The 19,071-nt window shown below is 38.6% G+C and overlaps 2 protein-coding genes across 4 annotated transcripts in view; both read right to left on the bottom strand.

Moving 5' to 3' along the window:
• b4galt2 (UDP-Gal:betaGlcNAc beta 1,4- galactosyltransferase, polypeptide 2) overlaps window positions 1-8,786 on the bottom strand; it is a 164,237-nt gene extending 155,451 nt beyond the window's left edge. For both annotated transcript variants that reach the window (XM_034233876.1, XM_034233877.1), the window contains exon 1: window positions 8,345-8,786. The gene's annotated coding sequence lies outside the window, so the exon portion shown is untranslated. The remainder of the gene's footprint in view (window positions 1-8,344) is intronic.
• Window positions 8,787-9,659: 873 nt separating this feature from the next.
• On the bottom strand, window positions 9,660-16,053 carry atp6v0b (ATPase H+ transporting V0 subunit b). Of its 2 annotated transcripts, XR_004570763.1 has the most exons (9): window positions 15,772-16,053; window positions 14,862-14,910; window positions 14,363-14,446; window positions 13,383-13,460; window positions 12,919-12,988; window positions 12,648-12,699; window positions 11,826-12,016; window positions 11,537-11,625; window positions 9,660-10,429 (listed from the first exon to the last, which is right to left on the bottom strand). XR_004570763.1 is itself a non-coding variant. In XM_034233883.1 (8 exons), exons 1-8 carry the CDS (start codon window positions 15,854-15,856, stop codon window positions 11,599-11,601), a joined length of 636 nt encoding a protein of 211 aa, XP_034089774.1. In that variant the 5' UTR covers window positions 15,857-16,053; the 3' UTR covers window positions 9,660-11,598. The 2 variants fall into 2 exon arrangements, 1 of the variants encoding a protein (XP_034089774.1); XM_034233883.1 differs by having other exon boundaries at window positions 9,660-11,625.
• Window positions 16,054-19,071: the final 3,018 nt, after the last annotated feature.

Below are 19,071 nucleotides of genomic sequence, written 5' to 3'. Positions count from 1 at the left end.
GTGTCAAGCTCATCCATGCATACAGGCATGTTCTGGTACTATTGTTCTAACTCTTGCACAGCAATAGGATTTCACTTCTAAATCCAGCTACAGGACGCTACTGAGGGATCTAACTGTTGCTGGAATAGTCAAAAGAAAAAAAATTATATTATTTATCAATTAATAGTTTAGGTTAATGCTGTTTAAAAAAAATGTAAATGGTCATTTGCAGATTTATTAAGTAAAGTCATTATAAATGAAATAATTTTGGGTTTTGGACTGTACAGCATTTAAAAAGTAACTGTTATTATTTATTAAAGTATTTTGTGTTTAGTTCAATGTTCAATTTATTCAACAAAATTATTTCAGAAACATTTCCCTTTATTTTAGCAGTAGTAAGAGCAGCATACTGTCAGCATTTAGTTCGCTAAATATGAAAGTAATATCTTTCATATATACATGGACATGTGTATTTATATACAGCACTGTTATTGCATAACACCTTTTTTCCGCATACTGCATCATGCAACCTACTGTATGCTTTCTACATGTGTATCTGCTTGTTGTCCCATGATAACCTTTGATTTGTCCCGGGAGAGGAGTCTGATAACTCGAGGCTAAAGTGTAGATTACATGATCGACAACAAACATCTCTACATGCCGTGAGAGGTGCACTCCCAGATCGTGTGTTGGCCCTGCCTGCAGGAGGACACTCAGTTTACATTGAGCTGCGTTTACTGGCAGGGCTCCTTGGTTTGTACTGTGTGCTTTTATTGATGTTTGTGGATGCAAATACGGTATATAGGCCTATATGTTTTTACTAAATGTGAACCGCAGATCAAACGGCAAAGAGGACGTCTGCAGCTGACAGAGAAAGGGAGGGTCAAGAGCAAATAAATAGTGGAAATAAAGGAAGTGAAGCGAGGAGGAGGAGAGTGGTAAATGAGAGTGGCTCTGACCTCCGCCCTTCCTCACTACCATCCTCTGCTTGCAAAGACGCAGAGGAGAGGAGAGGAATGACCAATGCTTCCCTACCCATCTATCCTTCTACCAATTCATCCATTCTTATCATATTTTAATTGACTTCAGTTAGCGGATGGTTGGTAATGTCACCAGCTGCAATGATAACTGTTGGCAAATGTAATTATCCGTACCAAATTAACATCCGTGAGTTCGGCCAAAATACAGAATCAAACTCCAAGCTGTGGTCTGTCTAGCGTCTGTTAAAACTGTTACACCGCCAACCTCGACAAAAAATGTTTGATTGTTATGGTTTTGTATAATAATTTTGTAAGCCTTTAATATGAATTATTCACTCCCCTATAGACGTATTCCATAAGCATGACATTATTTCACTTTAAAATCTGTAGGCCAGGAGTCATTGTCCTGATTTTAAGCAAACATGTATGAATGAATGATGAATGATGAATACACTAACATGCTGATGTTAAGCAACTATACATTTTACCTTTTGATCTATCTTAGTTTGGCAAATATAAAGTGCAACTGAGGCTGATGTGATGGCATATGTTTTGTAGGTATTTGGGTATAATCCGCTGGACTAGTTTGATTTAAAAGTTGCTATTCATGAATGAAGCCTGTGGCCATAAAGTACCCGCACGTATTCGACTGACGCAACAAAGACATCAAGCTCAAAACAGAACAAAGCAGAAAAAAGGAAAGAGGGAAGATGAAAAGACCTGAGTGGAGGGAGGCAGAGCTGAAGAGAGTAAAAAGCCGAGCTAATCAGAACAAAACTCGAGTGTTCTCCGAGCTCAACCCTTCTCTGCTCAGCTCTGCCCATGCGGATATTAAATTGGCTCTCAGCTGTCTGTGATCTGAAGAAGGCTGGACTGTTTAAAAGGTCTTGATATAACATTTCTTCTTTGCCCTTGTTTCTGCTTTCTTTTATCGAAGAACAAGTAAGCCCTGCTTTGTTTTAAAGCTTCCACTCCCTGGCGAGTTTGTTTTTGGAACTTGTTTTTCCAGACAAAAATGAGGAGATGAAATCAATTACAGAGTGGAGAGGTGCTCGATGGCACTCCTGATGCTAGAAAAGTATTATCACGTTATGCTTAAAGGGGCCCTATTTTACTCCTTTTCAGGTTGAAATTTGTATTTAGTTCCTCTCCTGTGACATGTTTACTTGCTTTATTGTTCGAAAAGGTCTTTATTTTTCTCATACTGCCTGTGTGGCCAGTGTTTTTATGATTGTTCAACTGCTTAGAGATGTCCCGCCCCTTAGCCTATCACGCACAATGTGTTGGAGAGCTAGCCAATACAAGCGTGAGTATTACATAGCAATGTCCAATGGAGGCGTTTCAGGCACGGGGGGGAGTGGGGAGTGTGTGGAAGAGAAACTTTGGGATTTTAGCCTTTGCAAACCATTTACATGCATGAAAACCTATAACACACTACAAGAAAGGGAAACCCCTAAAAGCATAATAGGGCCCCTTTAATGTCTTTCGAGGAATTCTCCTTCAGTGCTACGTTAAGCAAATACAACAAGTCCTGTCTGCAGCCACACTCCATAGACTACAGTGGAAACATCATCACCTCTCTCTCTTCTTCCTCAATGTCTCGCTCCCTCTCTCGCTCTCTGATCCAGCTGCTCATTTGGCAACGGAGCAAAGAAATAAATGATGTGCTTCAGCGGAAGGAAGGCTTCACTGGGAGAAGGATTGTGGGTAGAGGGAGCGAGATGAGGATTTGGTTAGGAGTTTTAAAGACAGTTTATTTAAATGAGGATCTTTTTTTGTAGCTTAAAACATCAGTGGGACATTGGGCTTAAGGCCGCTACTGTCCAATTAGGCTTTCAATGGCTCTCGGTTTAATCTACCGGAGTCCTTGGATGTTATAAATAAATATAAATGTATGACGAATAAAGAACCTTGAACCTTATGTTTTTGTAACTCTATTTAGTTAATAGCTGGGCTTTTGGAAAGGAGTAGGTAGGGCTGCTCAATTAATCGTATTTTAATCGCAATTACGATTTTGGCTTGCAACGATTATGAAAGCAACATAATCGAAATAAAACGATTATTTATTTTATTTTATATTTATTTTGTATTGGTTTTTCAGTTGAATTATACTTAAAGTTCATGGTAATCAACTGTTAAAAACATACTGTTCACATTTTTCTTTTCAATAAATGGATGTTTTCAAAGTAAATGGAAAATCGTTTTTAATAATCGTGATATCAATTATCGACCCAAATAATGGAGATTATGATTTTTGCCAAAATCGAGCAGCCCTAGGAGTAGGTATTCTTTATAATATGATAAGTATATATCTGTGAAATAGAAATGTAGAATGAAGGGTCATGTAAAGATAAACCTAAAATGGTGAGACGAAGGAGAATAGCTCCTTTGCTTTCTCATTTAAAATATAAGGAATTTAACTGGCCTGAAGAATAATTTACTTTCTCACTATTGAGCTACTAACACTCTATAAACATTTGATATGTACCAAACAAGTGATCACAGGACGTTGATTAGGCTTTACTAATTGTTCCTTTGCCTGGAAAGAAATTGCCTTGGTCTACTTTAGGACAACTCCAATGCCTTGAAGGAATAGTTTTACATATTGGCTTTCTTAGAGAAGTAAATGAGAAGATCAATACATCTCTCATGTCAGTCCATTAAATATGAAGCTAGAGCCAGCGGCTAGTTAGCTCAGCTTGGCACACAGATAGTACAAGGAGGAAAGAGCTAGCCTGGCTTTGAGATATTATCTCAATGCTTTTTATCTGGTTAAATAAAGGTTAAATAAAAATAAAATGTTCAGAAAGCAACAAAATCAGTCTTCCGGGAACCTCTAAAACTCACTAATAAACTGGTTATATTTTTATTTGTTTCGATAATAACAAAAAACTAAAGCATACATACATCAAATTGTAGATTTACAGGAGTTGACATGAGGGATTATAACTCGGCCAGGTGTAGTCATTTCCTGGAGGCTTGACATCACAGCTTGTCAACCATTTTCCAAAATGGCAGTGCATTTTAAAACAGAACAGCCCACCTATGGGGATGGTGCGCATTTTGTGCAATTTATTATTTGTGAAACGGGAGACATAATAGAAAACGAGGCAGAAAGAGAGATGAAATGGTGTGTGGCTAGATTCAAAACCATCGGCATTGTTGTTAATGATCGGCACCTTAAGCCTTCCCGAGGCACAGGGAGGGCTCGGGGGATAGTCCTGTTTTAGGTTAAAGCTGAGTGGAGCTATGCAAGGACTTTCTCTACAAAATAACAACAATGAAAACAGTCATCTTATTAAGCAGAATACAAAAGAGTAATATATGGTGGTGGTCATGAGTCTAAAGAAAACAAAAACTGACAAAAAGTTGAAAACAAAGCACACACCTTGAGTTACTCAGGGCTGACCTGGTTAGTTCCCATGACAACAAATATATTCCTATAGGACTAGCTAGGTGAGGAAAATATATGAACCTGAGGAATCCAAGGTGAAACAAGTTGATCTACAGCGCTAATCATAGTATTCACACAGAGCTGATCCCAACATACTCCAGTCACATAAACTACACGCCACAGGCTGCGTTTTTGGCTAAAAAAACTAAACAATTTGTAAATGCTGTCCAAGGTTATTTGTTCCAATTGTAAACAAAATAATCCCGCAGTCACCTTCCCTGTGTTCCCCTGATCTCCAAGTAAAGACAGGATCCCCCCACAAGCTAATACTAGTCTAGTAGCGATTAGATGCTACTAAATATTTACACTGAGTACTGCCTGATATACTGTAGCTAAGTGAACTAACTGACAAAGCTAAGGTTGATAATATACAGTACCACCCTTAATAAGAGTAAAATAGGTCATATCAAATATATTAAACAGGGGCTGAGAAATATCGAAGTCTTATCCAATTCCTAACAATATTTCCTTATGCATTGCAGAAAAGCAGGAAGCACAATGTTTATTAAAGGGGGAGTCTTTGCCGCCCCAAAAATCACACTATAATCATTTAATGGTTTTCCATTCAAATTAAAATAATCATGTTAAAAGGATGAATCCCTCGAATATCGTCAATGATATTGCAATTTCATTTCATTCAACAGAAGAAAAAAAAAATCAGAAACACAAAATAATAAACAAACACACCTCTGATAAGCCTCAAGTCAAGCCACAGGTTTTCACAGCAGATGGCCAAAACATATTTCCGCAACATCCCCACACATGAATGAGCTTAACTGCACTGAGATATCTGCAATACTGAAGAAGTTTACTTAGACCAGGTGAAACTGCTCAAGAGAAACCAGAAGTTGGTCCTTGAATTGAGATTGTTAGTTCAAGTGGGAAACTTTCCTTCAGGCTGAATGAGATGCCCAAAATATGAATAGTTTAGTCATGAATTGAATTTAAATTATTAGTTGGCAGATTCACAGCCCTAATGCTGTATATATAACAACAACCATAAATATGAGTACAGTCATTGTTGTCCCACTGAATTCAAATGAAGGGTAAAAAGAGTTCTGTCCAAATATAAAACATGGCCTTAAAGAGCCTGTGACAGCATCCCAACAACTGTTGTGCAATGAAATATTGGGCTACTAGTAATCTCGAACCGTCAGTTTAAAAAAGAAAAAGCGATACCGTTCCGTTAAATATCAATAATTTCGAACATCGCGGGGAAATTCCTTCGACTCATTTTGAAGTTTTGGGGGAAGCCGGAAGTGACGTCAATGCGGGAACGCTTCACTGTGCGGCGAGAGAGCCAAACACGGACAAAGTGTGTTGTCATGCGTAGAAATGGTGAATTACTGAGTTTAGGCACGTTAATAACGTTTTAATGAAGTTGACTACAGTATATTCATATTTGTCAGTGCTTTCATGTCAATTCGGCGAACATAAACATAAATGATCGTGGTGAAGATGATGATTACATTAGGATTACAAATCGGTAGTGAGAGCTGCTGAATTTCCTCCCGTAGGATGTGATATAAAAACAAATCGATTACTTTTGTAGTTGTAAACTCAAGTGGATGAAACTACATTTATTAGTGCTTTCATGTCAATTCGGCGAACATATGATACATTAAATGATCGTGAGAATGATGATTAAAAATCGTTTGTTTGTGCCGGTCTGCATTTCCTGATGAGAAAACAAACCGATGCTTTTTGTAGTAGTACACCAACATGGATTAAACGTGTGTTTTTTTCACCACAATGTTGGGGAAATTAATGGATAAAATGCACGGATTATTATTATTATTATTCCCACTCCGATCGGGACACTAGGTCCACCGTTTCCCCGCAGCGAGGCTCCCCCCGTTGACAGTTTACGTGGGCTGGGTGCAGTCGCGGACTGGCCATCGGGACGAATCCCGATGGGCCAGTACCGAAGTGGGCCGGTCGGATAAGTCACTAGCACATCCCCCATAGGCGGCGCGTGAGGCTCAGGTTTGGGAAGGCTAAATAACTTGTTTTACCTGACGCTGCCCGCCTCCGGCGTCTATAGAAAAGAGATCAACTCAGTGTGCGGAGTTTAAATCTCTCAAGTCATATTACAGGATAAAGGAAATACAGTTTAAACTGCCGTAGGCCTATGCAGAGAAGACGCCGACGTGTCGCATATTACATCATCAATCAGATCATCGATCATATAATATCATAATATATCATATATTTCATTATCTGCCGTATCTGGCCGTGCAACACTTACAGTGTCACATACTGTATGAAGAAGTATTATTTTAAGCAACACATTATGTTGACTAAACACTCGAGTCAAATGTAATTAAAGTCAGATCCACTCGTGTCGTAGAAGTGAACGCGCTCTCAGCTGGTGAGAGAAACCCTGGCTTGATTTACCGAGTTAATAACCAGCGTCGTAGGACCGCTTAGCGAGATCTCGTGTGTTCGTTTGTTGTTATTAGTTAGTTTGTTACCCAAACATATCCAGGGTATGTTGAACTGGCTTCGTAGTACAGGGCACAGGTGGCTGGCAGCGCTAATGTCAAAGACACAGACATTGCATTATATTTGTATTTTACCAGGATGCAGTGACACAAATATTTACATATTTACATTTACTATCTACAGCACCCGCCGCCCCTGACATCCCCCCGTTGACAACTTACTAGCGGTACCGAAGTGGGCCGGTCGAGAGTCCCGGGATGATTTTTAGGCCCATTCCACCACTGGCTACATGACCGTATGATCGCCCATATTGACGCACCTAATTCCTAAACTTCTAACAGATACAACATAAACCGATCCTTCAGACTCATATGAGCTCTCAGACACGTTCAAAATGAAACTGTCATCGCTGTCTGAGCTTGCTGCTGTGTGCACCATCGTGCGTTTACATGCAGATGCTGGGATCCTGAACGGTGCAGCTGGAGCGCTGTGCCCGCAATGACGTCACACGTAATTTGGCGGGACTTGAAGAATCCCCGAGCAGATCCAGGAAATGGTCAACATTGAAGGGCAGATTAATGGTTATCAAAGTACAAATATCCAAAATCAGTTCAGTAACGGTTTTCAAGGGGACAATATTTACTCAAATTGATGGGTTTGGATGATGGGGGAAACTCGTGTCACAGGCTCTTTAATGTAACATGATGAAACATTGTGTACAATACAGCATCAAAAGGCAAATGAAACACCAGAGGCCAGTCTGCCCTGGAGAACTAAGTTACATCACAAAGAGGGGTAGCTCCAGTCCACTTGCTCCTATAGCCCTGTATGGCCCTAAAGAGGTGATGTGTCATGAATGAGAGCGATGTCAGATTGGATTATGGTTTAGGTACAGAGCTTCTGTGTAGACGCCTGGTTGGGTTAAGCTTCATGATGAAGAAGACCCCTCCTCCTCCTCCTCCTCTTTTACTTCTCCCTCATTTCCCCAGTGTAAGGCTGGCTGTGCACACTTTGCTCATAGTGTGCTCTGCTGTGACCAGACAATAAGACAAGAGATGCTGTAGTGTAGTCCATAGACTTTGAATCTTTTTCTTTTCATTTGGTGAGAAACTGTGCAAGCAATTTCAAACAGATGTGGTGAGAAAAAGGGAAATTGGATTTTAAATCTTTGAATTAAACCGATATTGCATGGCTGAATATTCCCCCCCAGCATCTGTACGCTGGCTCATTTACAGTAGAGGAGCAGTGCAGGGAGCAGCGGAACTTAGCATGGCGGGTGGAAAGATGCTGCTAGTTCATCAACTGTGAATGATAACACAAGGAGATAGTGGGCAGTGCATGCGAGAATATTCCCATAATATTCAAAGCTTGAATAAAAACATAAGATTGTAGGATAAATACATGCAGGCTAAAAGGAAACAAAGGAAAAGCGTGGATGCGATGCCGAGTGAAACAATGCATCCCAGAAAGCACATATAGTACCTACCTTAATGTTGTCAAGAGGACACTTTTATCTGTGCATCTTCTTTACTGGAGCCCACTGATGTCATTCACATCAGCCGAAGAGAAACAATTAAAATAAAACTGTCAATGAGCATTTTGTTGTCAGGCGTGTTTGTAAAAAAGAAAACACTGAAAGCTCGAGGCTCAGCCCAGCTCGCTATGCTAGTGAGAACTATATTCTTCTTGTTTCCAGAGACAGGCTATAATGTCTGTTCTTCATCAGAAAAGACAGCCTCATGTTGTGTAGCATTACGCTAGCCATAAACGGCTAACCCGTAACGATATTTCTACCGCAAACCGGGGAGTGGAGATATTCTATGCTCATGATTTTCCGTCATCTCGCTGTGTTTTGGTGAGGATGGTAAGAAAGCAAAGAAAAAGGATGCTCTCAGTCTGAGGCAGTGAGCAGGTCCCTCGCTCCTGCTTTCTACGGAAGCCCGGATGCGTTCGCTTTTCTTTCTGCTCGTCTGATGGAAAGGAACATGGTCATGACAACCTATTTTTACTCTGAAATCCACACGAAATAAATAATAAGAACATATAATTTCTTTAAAAATACACATTTTTTATTGCATTTCATACCGGATGTTAGATAGTTAACATTTTTAAATATGCAATTTAAGGGTTTTGTTTAGCTTACAATGGACTTGTATCTGTATTTTAAAGGATATTATCCAGATGTTATAGAGTAAGTCATAATGCAAAATAAAAATAATACGCAAAATAATTAAACCGTAGATGTTTTGTTTTGTTTGTCTTTTGTGTAAAACCATAATTTAAAGGATTTCTATGACAATTGGATTTGCTTCCCATTTAGTTAATCAAGTTCATTTCTGATCTGCCTTCACGTAGACACGCCATTAGTCAACCCTGAAGTGGTTCTGAAACAACTGGCATCTCAAAACACATTCACAAATAGGCACTTTATTGCTGTGATAAGATAGGCATAACAATCATTTTGAGAATGAGTAATGATATACTGATGCTAGTCTGCTTGATTCAATTTCACAGTTTAATCGAGGTTAAAAGCAAATCAACAAATTAATATTATGTTGAATAATAACAGGGGATGTGAGCTAAATTGTTTTCTAAGATGAGTTTCAGTGCACAGCAGCAGATTAATCAGGACAGATGTTTTGGTACTCTGCTCCATCTAGTGGAGGCATGCAAACATTACAGCTCACATTTTAACGGAGTACAGTACACAGCACTGTTTATGAATACTGGACACTTGGTTATACAGTAGCTATAGGACTGATTACAATCAGAAGACACAAACAAATCAGAAACAAAACATCTAGATTGAACAATTTTATTTTCTCAGTGACATTTATGAAGCCAGAAGGAAGATCTGGTCTTTTATTATCATACACAATGTCAAAAACAATGACTTTATTTTCTGCTCACCATCACATCAACATAATGCACACACGGTACCAACTACACTCACTGAAAGCCTGGGGGTTGGTACAGGGCCTGGTTCACCAAAGGAATGCTATGCTAACATCTCAAATCCATCATCAGGGCAAATACAATCCTTCTGCTTTGACACCTTTGGGAGGGCAGGCCAAGATATGTTAAGGACAATCCAGTTTCCCAGCGTTAAGGTTCAGAGGGGGATAATTACAGAACAGATTTTAGACAATTTCCAATAATCCACAGTCTGTCATCTATCTGAATGGAATGATGCATCAAGAAAATAAAGTGTTACCTAACGAGAACCCTTTTTTACAGGTCAATGGGAAACAGCTTAACACTGCACAGCTTGCGTGATGTACATGAGAACTTCGGTGACAGATGTATTGATGGCTTAGTTGTGATGCAGCATGGGTCTTATTTGGTCATTCAAATTGCATTGTACTCCCAAGCAAGACTCAGCTTTGCACACATGAAGCTACTTTAATAAGGAATGTATGATTTGGGAACGGACTAGAACAGACATGTTAAGAAAAGACAAATAAACAAGTGTGAAGGTTTGTAGAATGCAATTTCTGTGTGAAATAAGTATACCTACAAATCTGTAGATGTAAAGTTTGTTATGCCTCCATAGCTTTGGGTGCCAGACCTCCTGAGATTACAGAAAATCAAAGTCAGAGAAGCTTTCTGTACAAAACATGTCCTCTGAAGACCTCGAGTAAACTGGTGGTCCTCTCTAAAAATGAATTCCTCTTTGCTGGCTAAGATAATAGAAGTTGAATCGGGACATGAGACTCAGATGGCCATTTTTGTTTGTTAACTTCGACTTCCCCTAAGTAAAGTTTATTTCTAATTCATCCTTTTAAAAATGACAGAAAAAGGAACCTTATTAAAACTAGCACACTCTGGGGAACAAGGAAGTTATAGCACGCAGATATGTTCAGGAGACTCATGGATCCAAATGAAGACATCTAAGCTCCAAAACATTTTGGGGAACTGACTGACAGGATGACATATTTAGAGCAGGGCTGCGGCTTGGCTGTCATCTTACTATATTAAGCCTCTCTTGGAGCATTCTTCAGTGACCATACTAAAGATTTCAGATCAGTGCTCCAATTCAAAACTTCCGATTCTGTCACTTCTACAGCGAGAGACCTGACAAATACTGTATTTGGGCCACTGTGCAGATTAAGGACCACTTGCTTATTATTACCAAAGAACAGTTAGAAAAACAGAAAAAAAGGAAAACCAGGCTACAGTAACACACACAATGGTAAACACCCTCATGCTTCACAGGAAAAAATGAAAGATCACATGTCCAGCATACACACACGCACACACACACACAAATATTTTCAAATACGCTGGTGTCATTTTTAACTCATTATTCATCAAGTGCCCGAGATAAAGGATGTCATGAAAATGCCCCAACTTCAAAATAATAAGGCTGCAAGTTGTATTTACAGCGGTCAGGTCTACAGACAGGCTGATGTTAGTGGATGTAAAATCCATGTACATTCTGCTTGTACTACGCATCAAGCTGAACTGAAGGAGGGACACAGGGACTCGTTTACATCAAGAAATGCACAGAAAAAGGTACACTGGCATCTCGTGATTTTCTCCTTCACTTTTCCTTTTCAACATTGATGTTTCTCTCAACACGAGACAGTCGGTTGTGGACGTACCACTCTTGCATAAATGATGGTTAAAAACAATACCAGGCAAATAGAGACATTTAAATAATTTACGATGTATTTACACAATAATCCATCTTATTTTCCAGCAGTGTCATTTTATCTTCTCAGCGTGGGAGTGCATCCTCTAGTCACCCATCTTTACTTTCGATGTCTGAGGGAGGAAAAAGAAAACCGTTGTTACAATTTCAAATAAAGAAACATCCACATAATATAGATCCAGTTAGACTTTGCAATGACATTTGTCAGAGCTCTGCAGCAATGGTCAATAACAAAAGCCTATAGCTGCAAACAAAAGCCGTGGATAGCTTCCTCTGCTAAGGAGAAGAAGAACGATAATGAAGGCGTAGTAACCTGCAGAATGGCTACAATGACACCAAACAGGCCAATTGCACTGCCAAAGATTTCCACAATGAGGATCTTCACAAAGAGGTTGCCGTTCTGGGCGTCTGCCAGCGCTGCTCCGCTGCCCACGATGCCGACACAGATGCCACAGAAGAGGTTGGAGAAGCCCACAGTCAGACCGGCTCCGAACATAGAGTAACCTGGTGGGACGCAAATCAAATGAGTCAGAAACCTTTGTGAGAAAGAAAGAATAAGTACTTTATAGATAGAATAGAATCCTTTATTGTCATTATACAGGTACAATGAGATGAGTAGAGCTACTCCTTTTTTTTAAGGTCAATCAAAAATACAAAAACCAACAAGAGACGTACACACTCGTCTCTTTCCTCAATTTCTTAACAATGTTCTCCATAAGCACTAGCATTGGATATTCTTCCAGTAGTCTACACACATACATTCAAATGGCATCCTTGGGTTTATGAAAGGGGCTATATAAATGTAAGTGTATACAACAAACACACAACTATAAATAAATCCCGCAGTATATCATAGCATAGTTTCTTATTCTTCATAATTAAAACACCCTGTCAGGTTTGGAGAAATAGTTGATTTAATTTAATTTAAAAGAAACTTGTTCTGATGTCTTCAAATGTCTGGAAGGGCAATTTTTATTAAAAAGTAGTACTACCGTATTTTTAAGCCTAATATTTTTTGAGTGAAAATGCATTTGGGGTCTATAGGATTTTTAAAGATTCGCCCAAAACCCAACATTTTTTGAGAGGATTTTTCATTTATGTGTTTCTTTCAGTAGCTTTAGTTCTGTTTTCTTACCAGCCTGGTAGTTCCTTGCCCCAATGGTCTCAGGAGTTGTTCCGCTGAAGCTCTATAAAATGAAAGAGATTCTTTTTTAGAGCCATAGAGAAAACATCCTCACACTGTTGTTGAAATTATATTAAACTTCTTAATGTCCCATATGTATAATTATTTAATACAGGCGGTACCGTTTCATGTACAGTGCTCCTGTCTCCAATAACCTCTAGAGACAAAATAGATAAATTCACATTGTTCTTCATCAGGAACAAGAAAAACATTTAATGCTTACCTCCGCCATGTTGCTGATTACAATTGCCATGATGATCCCATAGATTGCTACAGCTTCACAGAAGATGATGCTAGAGGGAGAAATACAAAAATAAACAAAGAGTGAGAAATAATTAGATTGCAAATGGATCTCTCAAGTAACCATAAAATGACATAATTTACTGGCTAGCCTGAAAGTCACTTGTCGATGCTAGTCACAGTTTTGCGATGGCCAATAAAAGGACGCAGTGTTTTCCTGATGTTGGTTTTACTTAAAGTGTTATTAGCACAGTGCAATTATGTAGCTCCCCTGCACTTGTTCAAAGCTGCACTTCTAATTTGAGAAGTTACAGATATAAAAACATCAGACTGTATATTTAAGCTCTTGATTCAGAATGCACTGGGTCATTTTACGCTGCTTATCCATTAGGTATCAAAAAGCAAAGAAGGTTGGAAGGAGTGTTTTTTGTTCTTGAATGAACCTACCTGACCAAATTCTTGGTTTTAATTCGTGGAGCCTTGACACCACCACCAATGATGCTTGAGCCGGTGATGTAGATCCCCCTTGAAAACAAACACAATAATCAGATAATAATCCCACATACAACAAGATCCAAAAAAAAAAATCATGTATAAAAGTCAGACTGAGGAAAATGTTAGCTCTACTGGTCCCACAACATTGGCTTGAATGTGCCCTTATCTGCAGCTGTACAGCCAGTTCTGCATCAGAGGAAGTCCTTTGGAGAGCTCTCTGACTGGCTGCTCATGCTGGTGAATCAAGGATTTCCCTCATTTAGTGGCAGCTTCTCCACACTTTTCTCCCATGATTTATTTCCATCCACAAGCAGAGGAATAAGGTTTTGAAAGCAACAATGAAAAGCAAAGCCAACAATGTCACTACCACATTGGAGCAAAACAAAATATATATTATAAATCGTTAATTTGTAAAACAATGGCTATTTTGTTACTCTGCGATGTTTATTCGAGGAAAGGAATCTTACATTTAAGTGTACATGCACCTCAGCCCTCAGTTGTGCGTTCAAGAGCCACTTTTAATAGAAGATGTAAGGTGGTGTGAGGCTATGGATCAGTCAAGCTTCAGTGGTAGTTCTTTAAAGTCCTTTTTATTTATCACACAACCCTTGAAGTCAATTGTAGAAAATGTAAAAAGGAACATCATGTGTTTTGTTATACCTGACATTATAGCTAATTATCAAGCTCAACAACAACCTGAGAGACTAAAAAAGCTCCAATCTCCATCCGAAAGATGCTCAAAAGTGTTCCTCTGTTGCAAAATCTAAGATTTTCCAGTTCCACATTTCCACATGATGATACTTGAGTGTTTCAAGAAAGAGGAAACTATGTTATAATAGGCCAGCGCATTCTAGGCCTTAAAACACCACCACCTCTGGCTAACTTAAGAAATAACTATTTAAACTTTAGAGTTTGTTGTGTTAGCTACTCACCAGGCTGCTCCCACCACAGACAGAGAGATGGCCAAGCCAATGCCCAGATTGGCCCACATGAAAGGAGAAGTCTCTGTGAGGAACCTGAAGTAGAGACGTACAGATGATGAAGACAATACTTTATAAGCTAAATTGTAAAGCAGAAAAATGCTAATGCTTGGTTTGAGGACAATTCATTCTGATCTGACTTTTATACTTGTATATAATTAAAACAACTATATTTTACGTCACGTGAAGGAAAATGCCACACTCACAAAGACAAGATACAATTAATTGCAACAGTAATGTGCTATGTTTAACAGCCATAAACTGGTATTTGTTATGAGGAACTATCATAGTATTATTGCAATTGAGCAAAAGTCCAGGAAGTTATGTTACCATAACACTTTCTGTTTCTACTTTTCAGGATAGGCTCATGTAACAAAAAAATGACTAACTGTATTTGATCCTTGTTCAGAAATGTCTAATGATTATAATGCTTGAATCCAATATTGCTTACCATGCCACATCAAAGCGGAATCCAAGGTCAAATATGGTATAGCAGGTACCTATGGAAAAAATAAATGTATTAAATTAGATGAGAAAGTGTTAAAAGGGCCATTCAGATGCATATTTATAAGTACGTTTGGCTTTAAGTGTAGAGTGCAGCCCTTAAGGAGAGACATTTACAGTATGTTACTGCTTTAATAGACTTTGTGTTCCTGAACAACGTGTAAATGTCACATTTATGTGCTAAAAAAATGGATAGAAGTTGTTGCTTTAGTGTGATAGCTCACTCTCACGTGAAAATTGCTGCAGTTCCTGTTCAGTCAGCTGTTAGAGGAACAGCTAGCCAGCTAACGTTAGCTTAGCCAAATGTACCAACATAAACCATTAAAAGAACAACAACCCGGGATTTTATTATAACTCCCACAAGCAAAAGTCTCCATCTAGTCAACATACATAGTAAACAATGTTTTCCAATGTGTAAACGCTGCATACCTTAACGCTAGCTATGAGCTACCTGTCATTAGCTTTAAATACATGCTAACGGCTAACTAGGATGCACGATCCGGTGTCTTGTGTTAAATAATAGCTATAATACATATCGAAACACTCAGCAACAAGGTCTTTTTTACCGTCTTCGGGGTATTGTTACCAGCCTGTATGAATATTATTGTTCCCCAACATTAGCAATTTTCGCTCTCAAGAGAAGCTAGCAAACAAAATGGAAACAGCCGCAAACACTCTTGTCCCATGATTTAGACACGTCCCATTTTATAGCTGTCAAACACGATCAAAACGGGCTTTGCCGTGAATAAAGACATACTGATATGGCTGGTATTATTGCATATGATTAGGAAACAGAATATGTAATTCATTGAGTCCAATATTCTGACAATTTCTTGAAGGAAAACATATAATCTTACCGACGATTAGTATGGTGGTCCAGAAGGCCACAGTGACCCCCGTATACAGAATAGCGTGTCCGTTCATCATGCACTCTAGCAGCATCTACCCGGTGCTGTAACCTGCAGGATCAGAGAGATATCCTCGGCTCAAATATACAATTTGAGGCCAGAAAAGTTAAACGAACGAAATAATACTGTTTGAAGAATCACTATGAGTCGATGGAGGAGACACAGCATCAAAAGGAGAAGCTGGATGATGTCAGGTGATCCAGTTTGAGAAGCATGTGACCAGAGTCTAGTGGGCTGGATCCTGGATCTGGTTATCATTTCTCCTCAGTAAAAAAACGATTTCTCAGTGACAGCGTTCATTTTAAATGTTTATTTATTCTTTGTATTTTACAATAAACAGTATTACAATTTTATGTTAGGATACAATGCACCAATCTTGACATATAATAAAGAATAATAAAAGTCCTATTACTCTACGTCCTATCAGCAGCACATGTAATGGACGCTAGATGTCCCCATTGACTTGGTGTATCAGTCACGAGACTCAGGACTACAGCATACAAAAAGACAGATCTGTTTTTTTAGATCCCTGTTAAACATTAACATAACGACTTAAAATAGGACTAATTACACAAATATAAACTCATTAAATCTGCCCCAATTTACACCAGCCCCACACTTTATAAATGTAACTAATGAACTAATGAATGAATTTGTGTGATGCAAGCAAGGGCTCTATCAAGGACACGGTGGAGGCCCTACTGTAAATGACTTTGTACTGATTAAAAGGAATTTAAAAGCACTGTGTGTCAGCATTATCAAAGCATGTGTTGACCAACTTACCTGTACTGTATGACAAACAACAAGCTTTGTGAGAAACTCTGAATTAAAAAACATGGTCAAGGAGGTGTCATAATACCATTTGTGCTAGGATAAATACACAGATTCAAAATTGATACAGATTATAGATTAGTACACAGCATCGTTTAAAGTGTGTTATTTTATCTAGTTTATCAACTTGGAACATCATTGTTATCCAAATAATATTATAATGGTATTGATATTGACTCCTCTTCTTGTCATTAAACTTTTATTTTTGGAAAGACTTTAATTTTCATTAATGTATAAAAAATGTGCAGTGTGCTTTAAAAAAAAAAAATGGCTGCAGCTCACAACAAAAACAATATCATATCATTAATCATTTCATAATTTTAGCCACAAAAAAATGCTAAAAGATGTTTTTGTATTCTTATAAAATGCCATAAAGTGCTATTTTTGCTTAATCTATGGAACTCAAGATTTTACCATAAACTGTATATCGTTTTAAAAGGGTGATTGCAGTTCATATACATGACTGTTGACGATCCACCAGGGGGAGGCCTTTCCATAACAATCCACAGCTGGCCTCCTATAGCTTTTCCTTATTGAACTGTAAATGGATGAGCTAAAACTGTTAATGTGTACTTTTATGACAAAATACAAACGTAAAAAATAAATAAACATCAAGTATATCGCTAAAATTCATGGAATATAAACCCTGTTCGTAACCAAAGATGGCTTTGTTGAGGGAAAGTAAAATAAATTAGAATAACATTTTAACATAATTCAAGAAACTGTCTTTGCTATGGGGCTGACAGAACAAAGAAATCCTGATTTCAACGCCAGCTCTGCCAGTGCTTGTCCCTTCAAGGATATAGTGTCCCCAATGCCATCCTCATCTTGCCATTCTATAGGCAATCTGTGGCAGGTTTAATATCTGAGGCCACATAAGTCACTCAGCCATAAACCCTTTCAGTTTTGTCTTCTGTTCCATCACAGATCAGATATTATTCAACGAGTACCATTTGCGCTGGAGACACCCCAAGTAAACAACTGAAATCTTTGTCCCCATTTACAAAACAACATTGAAATCGGTATCTTTCTAACTTTGCTAGACTTTAGTTGTTTTTGCCTGTTTAAAAAAACCTCCATTCTTACAACAAAACGGTTTTCTCGACTGGGACATTCCGCCTATGACTTTATCATTTCTGAACAACAGCCCAAATTTCAGCTGAGAGGAAGAGCTGTTGTCTTTCATTCAGAAGGTGGTGGGTTCAATCCCAGCCATGCAGTTACTGTATCATGTTGATTTATCCTAGTGTTTATTGTGCTGCTTGGATCTCAGTGCTATAGTGAGAACTTCAAAGATCTCAAACCTGTTAAAAAACCCTTCCCTTACACTCCTTCTACTGAGTTTTAGGTAGTAGCAAAACCTTTAATACCAACATCATTTTTGGTGTCTTTATTTATCCCTGTATTTATTTCAACATTACTTATTTCAGGTTTTTTTTTCACATTTATTTATTATTGTATTTTGTATCCCTTTATTTGTTTCTACTCATGTCATGTTCTGTCCTCCTTACCTGTGTGCTCGTTGTGTGCATAAAGCTACAAATTCCCTCCAAATCACAACACAGCAAAACCTTTAGTTGGGCTTCATTGTTTGAAAAACTCATTGGTGGTCCAGAGGTCTATGTATTGTTTTTTCATGCAGGTGCTGGAGTTTAACACCCAGGGGAGGGATATATGTTGCCTTCTGCTCTGCTGATGTTAAATCAGGCGAAATTATCCCCACCACTTCTTCTAACAAATTGACGGCCATGACGAGTACCATAGGGCCTCGCAGGGCCAGTCCTGAAGTCCTTTTTCCCCTCTCCTTCATTTAAAGGGCCAACCATCAGTAAGAAGTAATTGTTGCCAACCAGCATTTCTCTCTGTTCTGTCTTCTTACCTCTGCACCAGCACAAATTCAGGAATCCCAAGGAAATATTAGAGAGACCCATCTGTCCAGAGCAACAACAAAAAAAGTGGAAAATAGGGAAATTTCCCATTGCAATACTTTTTTGCTTTTTTGTTAACTGTCATAAGGGTGTTTTACTTTGTTTGTGATGACCAAGAAAAAGCTGGTTCAGCAAATGCAAGACATCTTTTTTCATAGTGCGCTGAACTTCGAATCAGGGGTTAGCAAGTTTGAGTGCCACTGCAGTCAGCATGTCGTTGTGTCCCTGGGCAAGACACTTCACCCCAAATTGCTGCTGTGGGGATTGCCCACAGTACTGAATATATGTAAGTCGCTTTGGATAAAAGCGTCTAACAAGTGTAATGTAATGTAATGTGTGATTGATGAAAGGGAAAGGTAATGCAGTACAGGTATGAATTATTGTTACCAATCTTAATGACCGAGGTAAAGAATTGTTTGATGTTGTGATCTGATGCTTTCCATCTGTTCCTTTGCTTCGTCAAAGGAATAATGATTACGTAATGCCGACA

Source organism: Gymnodraco acuticeps, unplaced genomic scaffold (assembly GCF_902827175.1).
Source record: "Gymnodraco acuticeps unplaced genomic scaffold, fGymAcu1.1, whole genome shotgun sequence".
Lineage (NCBI taxonomy): Eukaryota > Metazoa > Chordata > Actinopteri > Perciformes > Bathydraconidae > Gymnodraco > Gymnodraco acuticeps.
The sequence above is the reverse complement of the archived record's forward strand: the minus strand, read 5'-3'. Positions and strand labels throughout refer to the sequence as shown.

Coding starts and splice junctions, on each gene's coding strand:
- atp6v0b (XM_034233883.1), bottom strand. CDS start 15,856: ATGCTGCTAGAGTGCATGATGAACGGACACGCTATTCTGTATACGGGG. Junction 12,989..13,382: donor AAAACCAAGAATTTGGTCAG/GTAGGTTCATTC, acceptor TTCTCCCTCTAG/CATCATCTTCTGTGAAGCTG. Junction 11,626..11,825: donor TCATTGTAGCCATTCTGCAG/GTTACTACGCCT, acceptor TTCCTCCCTCAG/ACATCGAAAGTAAAGATGGG.